Genomic DNA, 15,831 nt, shown 5'->3' on the forward strand with positions numbered 1-15,831 from the left:
TGGCTTCTAAGACGGCCAATATTTGGCTGTCTGTAAGGAGCGTCCGCCAATCATTGGAAAGATATATTAGGTCAAAGGCGGGACTTATCGGAATGGAGCGCAACAGTGACCGCCCAAATTTTAGTGGCCTCGATTCCGGAAGTATATTCCCCATTCATTTTTTTTCCCAATCAGGATTTTTTTTTTTTTTTAAATCTCAACATTACAAACATTGTTGAAGTAAACACGTATTCGAAAACCAGATAAATATACTACAGTATGGTATGAGGCCATGAACTACGTTTCCCATAAAGCATTTCGAATGATTTAATAGCCTCCTGAGAACCAGAAAAAATAAGTTTTTTAAGTATTCATATTTTTATTCTATGTCCTTAGAGGATGCAGGACTAAGTTATTCAAATAAATAAATAGACATGAAAAGGCATTTATAGGAAAAAAACTATGTTTTATTTTTTCATTCACCAATCAGTTTTTAGGTTTCAGGATATATTTAACTAAACTTTGCACAAACATGATTCTCAACCATGTTATGAAAGATATAACATGATTGATATACTATTTAATTCATGCAATATGTGTGTATTTGTTCATAAATTAGTATTCTATACATTGCATCTACTGTACTTGTATTTTAATGTGAAACAAGTGTATTAAGTGTAATAATGGGAGTAATAACTTGGCAACATTTTAATAAGAATATCTCATATTTTGTAATAATTTCTTTCCCAGTTGACTTCTCCTGTCTCCTCAAAATGCCTCAATATGCCCCCAGGAGCGCACTTGCCACATGACTTTCACATGACTTAAGCTTTTCTATGGAACTTTTTAAAATATATTTTCAAATTATTATATTATCCTAAGCTGCCTCTCTCTTTCAGCCATGTTTCTGAGTTTATATATATATATATATATATATATATCATTATATTACAGGGAAGGGATAACAAATCACATTTTACATCCTAGTAAGCCAGTGGGTTGAAGTTATCATTCAACCCATAACCCCAATCAAAACCAACTACACAGATCATTCCAACTTTAGAACACAGAGATGAGTTTATTTTGTTCAAAAGTTTTCAGGGTATTTCTGATTTTCCAAAGAGAGGCAAAAACATTTGTAATATCTGTCAAATCACATAGGGGACATTCTAACATGGTAATCTTTTACATATTAAACGGTGTTCATAGAGCTTCACTGATCAACAAGTAAAGAGCTTAGGTGCCTGTGTTTTTAGCAGTGCAATCCTTTAATCATGTCCTAAACAAACTGAGACTCTAAATACTAAATAAACTACTTAGGCAGAAGCCGACATTTTTAATATTAAAACATATTTACAACCTAACATGCAATCTTCCCTCTGAGGAAGATAAGTATGCTTGTTTACCTTTTACAGTCTTAATAAAACAGTTTGGCAACATATTCCATCTTATTCAGTGAATTCCACATTAAGTTCACTGACAAAAAAAGATTGCAAAGGCCCCAGTGGAACAAAATAGTAAGCAAAATTTAATTAAACTCCTCCTCAGCTATTTAAAGATTTTTTTTTTTAAGTTTGAATTGTTAGTATATGCACAATACATGTATATTGCACTTCCGTGGCCTTTTGGAAACCCTGGTTTGACAAGATAGATTAGGGTTAACATCTCTTTTTCTGAAATATTCAGAATACGCTTCAGGCAATATATAATCAGTATAACATTCCATAGTTTTTTTCTTTATGAACCATTGACATATTTTTCCTTGTTCACATTTTACCAAATGCCATATTGTCTTAAAGAGACAGTGGCTCAAAAGTAGTTCTTCTGTCTTACAGGAGATGGAAAATTAAACCTTTTTGTGTAAATATAAAGATGAGAGATCAGTTTGCACCATTTGTTGTGGCAAATTCACATTTAAGACCAAACTGTGAAAAGACCTTCAAGTTCACAGCATGTTAAACCTATATTACAGGTAGATATCTGTGATGAAGGAATCTAAATAATCGAAAGCAGCCCAAAAATTCAGTTTTAAACTATTTATATATTCTATAATTCATGATTTTATTGAATCGTTTTCTTATTTGGTTCATCAAGAATTTGTATATACCCAATACCTAACAAATATGCCTAGTTATCTATTAGATATAAATAGACAGCATTTCAAAAGACAATCCTAAATAACCTTTCTGAAAAAAAAAAAAAAAAATCAGTCAAACCTTGGCACATCCATCAGTCTTCCTCCATCTAAAGCCATTTGTAAAATAATATTTCCAAAATGTCCATCATGGCTATCGTCTCCATCGATCTGCACTTAATACTTAACATCACGTTCTTCAAATAACTTTACCTTCTTTGGCTTGAAATGCACGTTTACAAATGAAAAGTTATGAAAATAACTCTCCTTGTTCATATTGACCCAGAAACCTGCAGGCATTTCATAACAAGCCTTTGGTTTCTACACTTAAAAAAAGAGGTTCAAATAGTAAACATTGAAATTATACATGCACAACTGTCTTTCCCAGTCCAGTCCAAGTTTCCCTTGCATCGATGCCCTCTGGTGGCAGTTCTATCTGTGCAAACGGGGCAGTCCACAGTCATGTGAGGCTGTCTGATGGAGGGGGGTGTTGTCAACCGTGTTCACTGGCTCCTGAGTGTTGCCGTTCGTAGGGCAGCAGCGAGGAGTGAGTTTACGGAGATATTCTGCGTGGACAGGTTTGTGGCACTGTAGCACCCGGATCGCCTCGTCGATCTTGAACCATTTCCGTTTCCGACCTTCAAAACATTTTATGTTTTTAATAGCATCTTGCAACACTGAAACCAACACAAACTATTTGCCTGCATAAACAACAGTGCACTCTTAAAAATAAAGGCTCCTTCATATTGGACTCCATGCTTCCATTAAGAACCTTTAAAAGCCATTGAACATTTTCATTGCACATTGGATCCTCTGCATTGAATGGGTGCCGTCATAATGGAAGTTCAAAAAGCTGATTACCGCATCATAACCATCAAGTAACACCTTGTGAAAAGATGTGTGTTTGTAAAAAAACAAATTCATCATTAAGATGCTTTCTTATAAAATACAAGTCACCTATCAAGAAATCTGATTTCTCCAGTGAAAAAGTCATATCGTCTGAATAAAGAGAGAAATATGCACTCACAAGTGAAAAAGGTTCAAAACCGTTCTAAACAAATGTGCCATTGATTTTGATGTAAGAGGGCAACAGGTGATGGACTTCACAAGACTGGTGGATTATTGTGATGATTTATCAGCTGTTTGGACTCTCATTCTGACGGCACCCATTCACTGCAGAGGATTCTTTGGTAATCAAATGATGCAATGCAAAAATTTCAAAATCTAATGAAGAAACAAACTCACCTACATCTTGGATGGCCTGAGAGCAAGTAAACTTTCAACAAATCACATTTTTGGGTGAACTATACCTTTAAAAAAAAGAAAGATTCTCTAGAGAAGCTAAAATGGTTCTTTTGACCCCCTTTTTGGAACCTTTATTTTTAAGAGTGTAATTACATTTGTCCATTGCCTGAGGTGACTGAAACTTTATTTTGCATTCACAATTTCGCATTTCATTTACTTCTGACATACTGCTATTAACTACACTTTCTGCCTAGGTTAAACAAATTGTATAGCTTTATTTTAAATACAGTACAAAGGGTCAGCTTCACTGTGAACTTGTCAGACGTTTGGCTGCCCAACCATCTGGCTGACAAACATTCCACTATATTTATAGTCCTGAAAACGGTCTCTCACAAAGTGCTGAAACTTAAACATTTACCTTAAGCATTTTTAAATATGTCATATATGCAGAAAGGTTAACAGTCATTACCTTGAGACTATTGACCTTTTTTGCATTTGCTACTCAGCTCTGTATTGAGTAAACCCTTTTCTACTCTGTGTATTGAGGTTATGATGCCCTATTTGGCAGCCGAAACTATGGTACAGACGGAGCGAGGCCAGTGATAGGGGAGTGTAGTGACGCTAACTGGAAAACAACTGTGCCCCTGCTAACAGCACGCCTTCCTGTGAATAAACTTCAGTCTATTTATACGGCTGCTGGGAGTGAAGGATTACCAGTTTTTTTTCTTTCCTCGCCATCTACAAATAGTGCAAGTTTTGAATTGCGCTGTCTGTGGGCAAATGTCATTACTGTGTATCCTTCCTGACAACAAAAATTCAGTAAGTAAAGGTTTTACGTGGCTAATCCACATACCTGGTCCTTATCTGTAATAGCTTTGTAAAATAGTTATACAAATCCCCATATTTGCAACTGCTTACAGATCAGCAGTTGTGTCTTAGGAAAAGAAACGAGCTGGTTATGAGAAGCTTGTCTAAAAATGTAAATTCTGTACTGTTACCAAACTAAGCTGACTAAGACCAAACTTTTTTAAAACAATGTTTTACCTTGAAGTTTGTGTCTTATTTTTTTAATTATTAGAAGACTTAAGTTAAATGTGATATTTGATGTTTTTGTGGAAACCGTGAGTGAACCGAATCTACAGTGCGAAACACATGGGACAATCAGTGAAGTCTGATTCCTGAATGAATGACTCTTTTGAGTCAATTCTTTATAGTGAGTCAAAATCATACAGTGCAACTAGTGTGTTCCGATTCACAAGCAAATTACTCTTTTGAGCTGGTTTTTAGGGAATATGAATCACATTGAGCCATTAACTGAATAAATCTGACTAACTAAATCATTCACACGTGTAACATCATCTCACCAATATTAACTGAGTCCTCCCAGTCTTCCAGTGTTTCTGTAACAGTAAGCACATACACGTAGGTCCGATGCTTGCTGTCCTGGTTCTGCTATACAGAATGAGAAATATAAAGTTATCACATGGCTATACAATGTGTGAAACGCAGTAAAGCGTGCATTGAGAAGGTGTGAAGATATGAATGCTTATGAAATAAAGTCTTGTTTATTTAAGTATCAGTGACATGCTAAGACAAGCTGAAGTAACGTCTTACTTTATATAAGGCAGTTTGGCAGTCTTACCTCAAACACCCCCAGAAGCCTGCCAAGGGTGCCCCTCACACCAGCCTGTTTAAGCAGGAATAGACACAGAAAAAAAACATTAGAGAGACTCATATTCATCCCAACCCACCAGCCTTTTCGTTTTTAAAAATGTTATTGAATTAACTAACAAAAATACTCAAAATTCTGTTCCCTCTAACAAGCCACACTGACATCAAAATATATCAATGATGCTTGTTGGGCTTAAGGCACTTTAAAAAGGAAATGACTTCAGCTATGACATGAGCTGCAGCATGTGTCTATCAGTGTTAACAGCAGCTTAACAAGAAGATGAACACACCAAATTTCTGTAACCCTACCAGCCGATGCTGACACTTCAGGCCAAAACATTAGCCCAGGCTCACTGATCCGGGAGACCTGAGCTGCATGTTTCCACAACACAGGAGATTTCCGGACAACATAATGCTTACAAGGGAACATCATGTCTCATGCCCTGACCAGCCCGAGCTTACCCTGCAAATTGGGTTGATATGACTACTCACAATAGGAACTGACAAACAATAGCGGGTGATTTCAGGGACTATGACAAATTTTGTCTATGCCTCAATGCATTTCTGTCTTCTGCGTGTCCTCATCTGACACGGTCACATGACATGTGCATTGCTCTAGACAAACCCTAGAGGCAAACAGCAACTTTCATTCCATCAGCTGGAAAAGGACCAAATTTCCAAACATTTCATGAAGTCAACTCCACAGTTTTGACCAGTCTACATTAATTAAACATGACAAAAGTAACCAATTTTTTAGGTTATTCTTAAAGGATTAGTTCAGAATCAAAATGTTCCTGATAGCTTACTCACCCCCATGTCATCCATGTGTTCACGTGTTTCTGTTTTCAGTTGCAAGAAATTTAGTTTTTTTTTAGGAAAACATTCCAGAATTTTTCTTTGTAAAATTCAATTGTGGCCAATAGGCTGAAGGTCCAAATTGCAGTTTCATTGCAGCTTCAAAGGACCCCACACCACCCCAGCTGTTGAATAGTCTTATTTAGCAAAACAATGTCATTTTCTTTAAATTAAATAAAAATGTATATGTTTTTTAACCACAAATGCACATCTTGCACTAGTGCCGCAATGTGTGACTGCAATACACGCATCATGTGATCGCACTGGAAAGGTCTTCAGCCGATGGAAGTCCATTATATGGAGAAAAATCCTGGAATGTTTTCCTCAAAAACCTTAATTTCTTTGTGACTGATGAAAGAAATACATGAACATCTTGGATGACATTGGGGTGAGAAAATTATTAGGATATTTTTATTCTCGAAGTGAACTAATCCTTTAAACTAAATGTAAATTAAAAAAAATAATAAAAAATAAATGTAGGTTTCCTCCTTGCAAGCAGTCGGTTTTAAAAATGCCAAGATCTTTGGGACATCCCACCCCTGGCAAAGCCCCTGGGGGAAGTAGTTTGGATCCCATGAGTGTTGCCATATTCAGCAGCATGCCGTAATTCACAGACAGGTTTATGGTCTCCTCCAGGGTCTCTTTAACACTCGAATGGCTTGAGTTACACCTTTTAAACCATTATGTAACATATAAATCCCTCGAAGTAAAAATACAGTCTTGAGCATGAAGGATAACACTGAAATAGGCAAAATATGGCTTAGATGTGCAAGTTTTTTTAGTATTATGCAATTATGCTTGAGTTAACTGAAATTAAAAAAACTGTACCATCTGATTTAAATTGATTGAATTGAATTCAACATGTTAAAAGAACAAGTAAAAAAGCATGTAAAATTAGCCTATTTATTTTATTATACAGTCAGATAGCATGTCTAGCTCTACTGTAAATGCCACTATTAGTTTGGGGTACCATAATTAATTTCACTTAAAAAAACACACTAACTGCAGCAATTAAGCTGAATTCAAATTAGGCAACCACAAGCGTGACTCTTGAGCCTCTGGGACATGTACATTTCAGATGGTCGAGGCCAACGGTAGCAGGACACAGTTTCTAAATGTTGCTGCAATGCTTCACAGCTGTCAACAAATTACCCTCTTGGCCACCTCTAGGATGGTCCTTCAATGTCATGACACAGTGCATCCTTGAAACGAACAACATAACCATTAGCTGAGGTGGACATGAAAAGATCCATTTAAATTGAAGATGACAGAAAACGGGCTCAAGCGTATATTGTGAATGATGACGGAGGAATCTATAGGGTGCTGCAGGTATCACATGACCATAGCTCTCATTCTGATATCTGTAACAGTTGAGTCAAAGGTGTTGGCAAAACTGTCTCAATGGCATTTTAATGGATAACTGAATTGCATAAAACACGTGATGAATATAGATGAGTAGGTTTGTAATATTAAATAGAAAATTCACCCAAATATTAAAAACAACCATTTTTTGTTCGTAAATTGAAAATCAGCAGGGTCCAAAACATTCAACCCTATTGACTTTTATTGTATGAACTAAAAAAAAAAATCTTCCTTTATATTCCACAAAAGAAAGAAAGTCTTATAGGTTTAGAACAGCATGTTGAATTTATAATTTGACATTTTCCAATTTTGGATGAACTATCCCTTTATTATTATTATTACATAATATTTTAGTCATTATTTGACTAAGTTTAAGACATTTTTCCATAAATGGATTAGAACTTGGCTTATCAAGATGATGATTGGTTGTAACCTGCTATACAGTGTCACATATTACTTTTTTAAAAATAGTATGCAGCATATAGTATATACTGCTAAGTATGCAATAAGCAGTATACATAGTGCAAAGCAAAAAAATCCTGGTGACAAGATTGAGACAGCTGCAACTCATAACTCACTTGAACATGAGCAAGGTCTATATGCTGGTAGTGTAAACACCCAGCACTACAGTACAGCAAGGCCTCATTAAGGACCCTGGAACCGCCAACAGCCCTCTTAAAAGCCTGAGGGACCGACATTACCCAACAGACCACCTGATGATGCAACCCCACCTTCGTAAATCAGTGAAGACATTTTACACTCATAAATACATAACTCAGAGATCAACAGATAATGTGGGATTCTTGCTAAATAACTAAAACATTTAAGACATATAAATAGTTCTTGCTAACTTGTTTTATTTTAAAAGTTTGGAGATTGGAAATTGTATGTTTTCGCATAAGTGCACCAAGGCTGAATTTATTTGATAAAAATACAATTAAAAAAAGTTAAATTGAAAGATAACATTACAATTTAAATAATTGTCTATTCTATATATTTTTTTAATTCTTTGATAAATATAATGATTTTAAAAAAATTGCATTCATTCAAACACTTATAACACAATTATATTACTTATTCTGATAAAACATTCTATCAATAAATGTTTTATCAGACGTGTACTTGAAACACTTGAAAGGTAATGTAGGTGGATTTATGATTAAATTATCTCTGGAAGGTGTTTAATTGAGAGATTTTTGATCCCACCATTGTCTTTAACAGACCTTTACATGGCAGGGCTCCAGAAAAAATAAATAAGAATCACTTAAGGAGCTATTAGCTTCTATAAGAAACAAAACTAGGCGCCAAATAATTTTTTTTTAAGTGCCACAGAATAATTGTTTTATTTTTTACAGTCATACTTAATATTTCAGTCATACGGTCTTGTGTTTATGCCTCTCCTCCTTTTACAGCGTCAGCATTTTAATCCATTTGCAGATGTCCTGGGAACTAAGGTTCACTTAAAGTGGGAACTAAACGTCTTTTCCAAATTCAGAACTTTACAGTCACAAATTATTGATCATTAATACGTGCCAATATCACATACCATATCTATGAAAGCATCACTTGGCTATTCAGTGTAGTTTGGGCTCCTAATCAATGCATCTTATAAATATCGTCATGTGTTTTACACACATCCAGTCTGTTTTCTTGTATTTAACTCGGGATATTGGTTTATCATATCGTCAGAGAGAATGTAAGGCACGTTTATAAACTGAATAACTTGAGTAATTTGTGGATTAGTGCATACTGGAGACGCAAAGCGTTTCTAATGATTCAGTTCGATTTGGTGAACTGGTTCGACCGGTTTATTTGGGTGGCGTTATACAAATCTTCCCACATTAGTGATGTAGAGATGTGGGGGCATGTAAGAAACAAGCCGTTTTAGGGGTGTGTGGTTGACTTAAATTTATAAAGAATATATCTATTTGTTTTTAGACTTTAGTCTTTGAAACTTCACAGATCTTCTTTATGCACCAAGAGCTTGTAACACTCCAAAGAGAAAGGAAAAATTGAAATCGCATCATATGACCCCTTTAATATTTTTGGTTGCAAATGCGACCTTTTTAGGCAGTGTAAAGCCCTGCAAAGTAATTCCATAAACTCATATGCAAACACAAAAATATATATAACTATGATTAACAAGGTATTGAATAGCAATGTTGAGCCTTGGAGGATCATTCAAATCTTTCAAAACTCCTCTATCTGAGGAGCAGGTAGAAGCATTTTGAGAACAGAGCTCACCTCCTCATAGACCTCTCGAACCGCAGCCCCTCCAGGCTCCTCTTCTGGCTCCATCCCTCCACCTGGAACGATCCACTGATCTGGATGTCGACTGCTGCTAACAAGCAAAACCTGCCACACACATAATTGCAAAAAGAGCTTAGACAGATAGTCCAAATCCAAATGCTCATCAACACTGTCAGAACATCTTGATTACATAACTAGTCTAACCTGATACTGCTCACAGTATATCAATCTGCAGAAATATCATGCATCTGATAAACCTTCCTGGCATTCTAACGACTGCCTCAACATGTCCTGTGGAAATTACATTGAATTCAAAGTGATAGTACAACCAAAACCATGAAATTGCTGACATCATTTACTGGATGACTTTGTTTCTGTGGAACACAAAAGAAGACGTTTTGAAGATCGTTTTAACGGTTTCTGTTCATATAATGAAAGTCAATGGGGTCCAAAACCATTTAAAGAGATGGTTATTTGGTGCTTCAATAATATAACCGTGTATACTTTAGATCATTGCGTTGATCAGTTATTTGTACCATTTCACTGAAACACACCGTCTAAAATAATCAGACATCTCAGTTTGCCTGAGGCTATGGTTAACAGGTATTCATTTTGTAAATAATATTAATTTTCTTGCACAGACCGACTGTTTCACTTCAATATATCGTCAAGAGCCACTGGTATTCATTTTATATGCTTTTTTTAATATTCTCAAAGTGACAGCAGCTGTTGACTTCCATAATGAATTACTGAGGACCATCATGGTTTTTAGCTAAAAATCTTCTTTACTGTTCTTGGATAGTTTGAGGGCGAGTAAATTAACAGCAAATTTTCATTTTTGAGGTGAACGAATCCTTTAAAGGAGCTAAAAAGTTCCTAGGGTTTTCTGAGCGGTTGTTATGGGGCTGCTAGGTCTGACGGATGTCTGATAAAAGACAATAGCAAGTTTGATCATGCACTTACAAAAAAGTTAAGAGAGCAAATCCAATGTTTGTCACTAAAATCTATATTAATTACAACTGCATCTGTTTATTATCCTTATGGCTTAGTTATATTCATTTACATAGCATAATATTGACTGCTTACTGGAATGAAAGTGCACTAGAAGTTAAGCAACCTTAACACTAATTGTCTCCTGCATTCTGTATTATGATGCAGTATTTTAATGTTTTTATTTCTTAACAGCTCACTGAACCTGCTTTAGCTGGCATACAGACCGATTCTTAGGGTTTGCCAATCTAATGCGATGACTTTGAAATGTAAAGACTGAACCTGTACGATTTCTCCACATCTCTCATGGTCACCTGGTCCGGTCGCAGCTGTTTCTGCTCCCACAACTCATACCCCAAAGCAGAGCTTGACTCGGAGCAGACTGAATCTGTCACTATGGCTGAGGCAGCTGTTGCTGGTAGTTTATTTATAAGAAGTGATTCCACATATATACGATTGCCTTCTAGAAGAATACTGGAGTGTGACTGCATCCAGTGAGAGTAATGCAGTGGAATCACAGTAGTTCATTATGGAAGCATAAGGGTAGCACTACGGTTTCAAACTCTTATATACATTACAGCATCTGTGGCTGTAATATTAAATAGAGTTCAATAAATGTGGATATTTTATTATATATTACACAGAGTATATTCGAGCATACTGGGAAATGTCTTCCACCATCTCCAAAACATAAAAGTTAAAGTATTAATAAACATAAATTCATAAAATGTGAAAGAAAACGTATATAAAATTAAACACAAATTATTAAATTAAATGACCACAACTGGAATTCCTACAGTTGGCATTTCAAACACACACGCACACACGATAACATTTGTGTCAGTTCAAGAATGAAACTATTTAAAATGTCAAATTTTCAATCCATTCCAAATCAAATTCAAATTACAAGGATCTTTTGTCACCTCAATTAAAATTACTTTAGTATGACTGAAGTTATATTATAGTTTTTATTCATATATTTTATTTTTTATACATTTTTGTCTTTTTTATTTTCACTATCATTTGTTAAAAAAAACATCTATATACGTTTTTTTAATTTATTTCATTTTTAGTTTGAGTTATTTGAGTACAGCAAGTAACTGAATTAAATATATATTTAAGTTTTATTTCAGTTAGTTTTTTTTTCTTTTTCTCAAGCATCAAATGTTTATGGTTTTAGCTTTAATATCCCTGATTCAAATTTAAACTGAATTAGAATTTAAAAGCATTCTCAATCAGTTCTGAATGATACACAATCCTGCAATTAATAGAAAAATCTAGCAGCTATCGACGTTCAAAATCAAGGATAAAGTAAACCTTCTTAATCAAGGACTGTCTGAAAGCCAAAATAAATGGATAACAATTTCTATGACCTCTACCTTAAAAACAAACAAACAGCACATTCTTCTGAATAACATTCTCTAAACAATTAATGTCTGATAATTTCATTAGTCTCTCCCCCATAATGCAAAGATGAATTCGCTTTATCACTGGAAATCACTCATAGTGCTAAGCATCTACTGACACACTGACCCAGTTCAAGTCCCACTGACACTCAAGATGAAGGGCATGTTAAATCCCAGCGTGAGTCAGAGGGCCACGTGTTGCCCTTCGTCATAAACACGACCGAAGAAAGCGTGAATCCTTTCACACCAGCAGACAGGGTCGGGCTGTTTTTGAGGTTTCAGGAATCTCTATGAATCTATTTGTGGACTAGATTACAAAAAGTATTACAAGATTCACAAACATTGTCAACTTCTTACAGTGGAATGACACGTCGTGTGTGTGTTCCTGGGAATCGAACCCATGAACTTCCAGTTGCTAGTGTACCTTTCACTTTATTTGCAAGTTTAAAAGGTAAAGCTCACAAGCCAAAGGAGGAAACCGCGGCTAAAAATCAGTCATGTACAGCACGCAACAGAGCGCTGTTAAATTCTGATTGTTTGAAGGGTCATTGTTCAGGTTCAGTCTACTGTATCATGTTCGCATTTAACAGGACATTGCTCTGACTACTCCAGTGCTACTCTGTCATTACTGTTCTCGAACCGGTCTGCTCAGCTTGACAGTTCAAAAGTACAAAAATCCCACAGATTTAATCATTGGAATATCGTAATTATTATTGCTGCAGCACTCTATGCATTATTATTAGCACATGAGTGAGGATACCTTGTTTTTACTTTCTTACAAAAATGTAAACATTCAGCTATTATTATTATTATGGGTCTTTGAGATATCTTTTTGTAGAGCTGAAGGACTGCACTAGTGCACTTCTCAAGGATGTGCTTGTTGTCGCTTGTACTCGGCTAACTATCACTATGACAGGAATGTACTGACGTCCACAGCAGAGCGAGTTCCTATACTCAACTATAAAAATGATCAGGAGTAAATAGAACCACACAAAAGAAGTACAATCCTTATCAAAGAGGAGGATGAACAAAAGCGCAAAGCTGCAACCAATTGAATTCATTAGAAGGAAAAGGCCTGATCAAAAAGTGGGAAAAGGAATCCGTCAGGGGACAGGGAGCGCTGTCATTCTGGTTCTATAAATTGCTGCTGATAGGTCACTTGGAGCCTCAGAACATAGCGTAACTTACCTCTTCTCCTCCCCCTCTCAATGCTAATCACATGGAGGAGAGACCTGGGAGACCAGGTCCTGTTGCAATGCGGAATATTCAGGGTCTGAAGCTCCTATGCCTCAAACATCCGAGTAGTACTTCATAATTAAAAATACAATGATCTGGTCAATTTCAAGTTCATATAAGGGAAAGAAGACATCTATGGGGGTGTATTTGTGTATGCAACAGCATTTTCCTGTCATTTCTGAGGGCACTGCACACCAGGTCAAGCCCTCATCTCAGAAGTCAAGAACACCTCGACTGTGACTGACACATTTCATAACAGACAGTATTTTTAGTCTAAGCAGAACCTACTTTCGAGGAGGTCGCAAAATGTTACAGGTGATGAATAATCAGGTCAAACAGAAGAATAGATTTTATTTTTGCTTTCCTTTCTAAAAGTAATACAGGTAAATTATGCAAATGATTCATATTTGGGTGATTTAGATGATCTTTTTTCATCTTTATAACTATCATTTAGACATTTTGTTGTACAATTGTCAATCTTCTGTCTAGCAATCATAAAACCTTGAGTATGCACTAAATATAGCATCTATAGTTTAACTGTGTCTGTCTTTTTAATAAATACTTTGCAAACCTGTGGCAGACCAATCAAAGCAGCTCTATGAAAATAAAATCCTATACTAGCAGAGGCTGATAAGGTACATTAAAAAAGATAAGGCAACAACCCTGCTGATTAAAAACATGGTGTTCCTTAATCTCACTTTTATATAGACCACAAAACAGTATGCATATAGCTTAAACAGCAAAAACCATGAAAACATTAAACTGGAGAATGGGTGACAGCTGTGAGTTTTGATCCGGAGGAGATACAGTATCATGTCTTAAGCAGAAGGTCAGTTGCTACCTGTTGTGGACAGCTGTCATTACTCAAGAGTAAAGCTCACTGCTGGCTTTTAGTGAGCTGATCTCATTGATTACATTTCTAACACCTGCCATCAGTCTTCCATACACACTCTTATATTTCTATCCATGAATCATGAATTAGATAAGAGTCTTATCATTGTGATTTCACTTGGGTGTAGTCCAGTGCGTATTTACTTTAGGGAGTTAAAAAAGGATGAAGTGTGGCAAGCCGTTTTAACATTCTGTACTTAAACTAGTATTTATGTTTATGCTGCTATTATTTATTATGGTTACACTTTACAACAAGGTTCCTTAGTTAGGGTTAGTTAATGATAGATCATGTTAGTTCTAGTCCATTAAATACAACTTTTGATTAAAAAAAATATATTATTAAATCTTGAAATTAAAATGAACTGAGATTAATAAAAACCATTTAGTATTTTTCATTATTAGTTCACGTTAAAAAATGTAATCGTATTCTTGTGATGCCCTTATTTTTAATGTTATTAATAACTGGTATTCCAGCTTTTATAGTACTACCAGCAAGGTTTTTTTTTTTTTTTTTTTTTTTTATCTAACTAGTATAATATTGTTTGTACAATACATGAACAGCCATTTTTAATAGTCATCATTTAAATAGCAACAGTAACTAAATAGCAACTGAGAAATGAGAAATGTTACAAGTAACAACTGGGAATACGAATCACTAGTTTAAATACAAGTAATAAATTAGTAACTAAGAAAAAAAAATTTAATAGAACCAGTTAACTGGATTAGGCCAAGTTAATAGTTGAGTTTATATCTGAACCACATATTGATACAAAATTAAATGGCAAAGTTGCAGTGGAAAAGTTACTAGTCACTACCTAATTGACTTGACACTTGTCACTAGTGGATTAGGTTGCACTTGTTAACATGAACCAACAATTTAACAGTTATTGACTAAGTTTAATTAATGGGCGTTATTGTGAAGTGTCACCGAAAAAGCACTAGCATCCAACGACTAGTCACCGTTGGTTGGCTTATTTTAATAAAAGGACTGATTGCATCATATAATATATAGTCGATTAGTTAGCAACAAAGAATGCAATTTAAAAACGGATTGCAATATCTATTTTTGACGTCTCTGTAGGCGACAGCAGAAGTAACTCAGTAAATGTAAACCACCAAGCACTTTCGCACTTTTCTCAGCTTTACCTCGTCCTCCCGATCGTTCTTGAAACACAGACACGCTGCTCGTTTTTTGAAGCCCTCTCCGTCATAAGTCCTTGTCTGATTGGGCTTAAATTTCATCATGTGGGGTTTTCTCCGAACAAAACAAGAATGCAAGTGTTCTCGGTTGCCTAGTTTTTGGATCCTACGCGCAACGCAACTGCCTTTCAGGCCAAGAGCTGAAAGTCGTTCCAGATTTTCCAGGCTGATCATACAGTTTGCATTTATAAGAAGTGCCTCACGTTGAAGACATTATTCCTCTCGTGACAGCGGAGATTGTGAGTTGGGGTGTTCTCGTCTTGACCATGGTGGCTGCTTAGTGCTGTGTGGAGACTCCTCTCTGCTGCGGCTCTCGAGCTCTGCGCAGTCGCCTTAAATCAGCTGCAATAGGATCCGCGTTAAAAACCCAAGATACCATCAACAGATAGGCGTTTCCCTTTTTGAAAATATGAATGAGACATCACTCCAGCCGACGGTCGAAGGATGAAACTGATTCACGAGCGCTTTAAGTGAGTAGAATAATAAAAATGCCGCATCACTATCATTTTAATACAAATGACAGTGACTGATTCAAAGTAACGCTAGAGACAAAAGCCACGCTGCAGCGTTCAGATTGAGGTGATGTTCTGGCGCCATCTGCTGGTAACCGTG

At 35.9% G+C, this 15,831-nt stretch overlaps 1 protein-coding gene across 2 annotated transcripts; it reads right to left on the bottom strand.

Annotated features, from left to right (window-relative positions):
- Positions 1-1,030: 1,030 nt before the first annotated feature.
- LOC113061523 (diphosphoinositol polyphosphate phosphohydrolase 3-beta-like) lies at positions 1,031-15,762 on the bottom strand. 2 transcript variants are annotated; one of them, XM_026230687.1, is made up of 5 exons: positions 15,166-15,762; positions 9,491-9,601; positions 5,001-5,045; positions 4,723-4,807; positions 1,031-2,751 (listed from the first exon to the last, which is right to left on the bottom strand). In XM_026230687.1, the coding sequence occupies exons 1-5, from the start codon at positions 15,391-15,393 to the stop codon at positions 2,546-2,548; spliced, it is 675 nt and encodes a 224-aa protein (XP_026086472.1). In that variant the 5' UTR covers positions 15,394-15,762; the 3' UTR covers positions 1,031-2,545. The 2 variants fall into 2 exon arrangements, with proteins under 2 accessions (XP_026086472.1, XP_026086471.1); XM_026230686.1 differs by having other exon boundaries at positions 4,723-4,810.
- Positions 15,763-15,831: the final 69 nt, after the last annotated feature.

Source organism: Carassius auratus, chromosome 43, assembly GCF_003368295.1.
Source record: "Carassius auratus strain Wakin chromosome 43, ASM336829v1, whole genome shotgun sequence".
Lineage (NCBI taxonomy): Eukaryota > Metazoa > Chordata > Actinopteri > Cypriniformes > Cyprinidae > Carassius > Carassius auratus.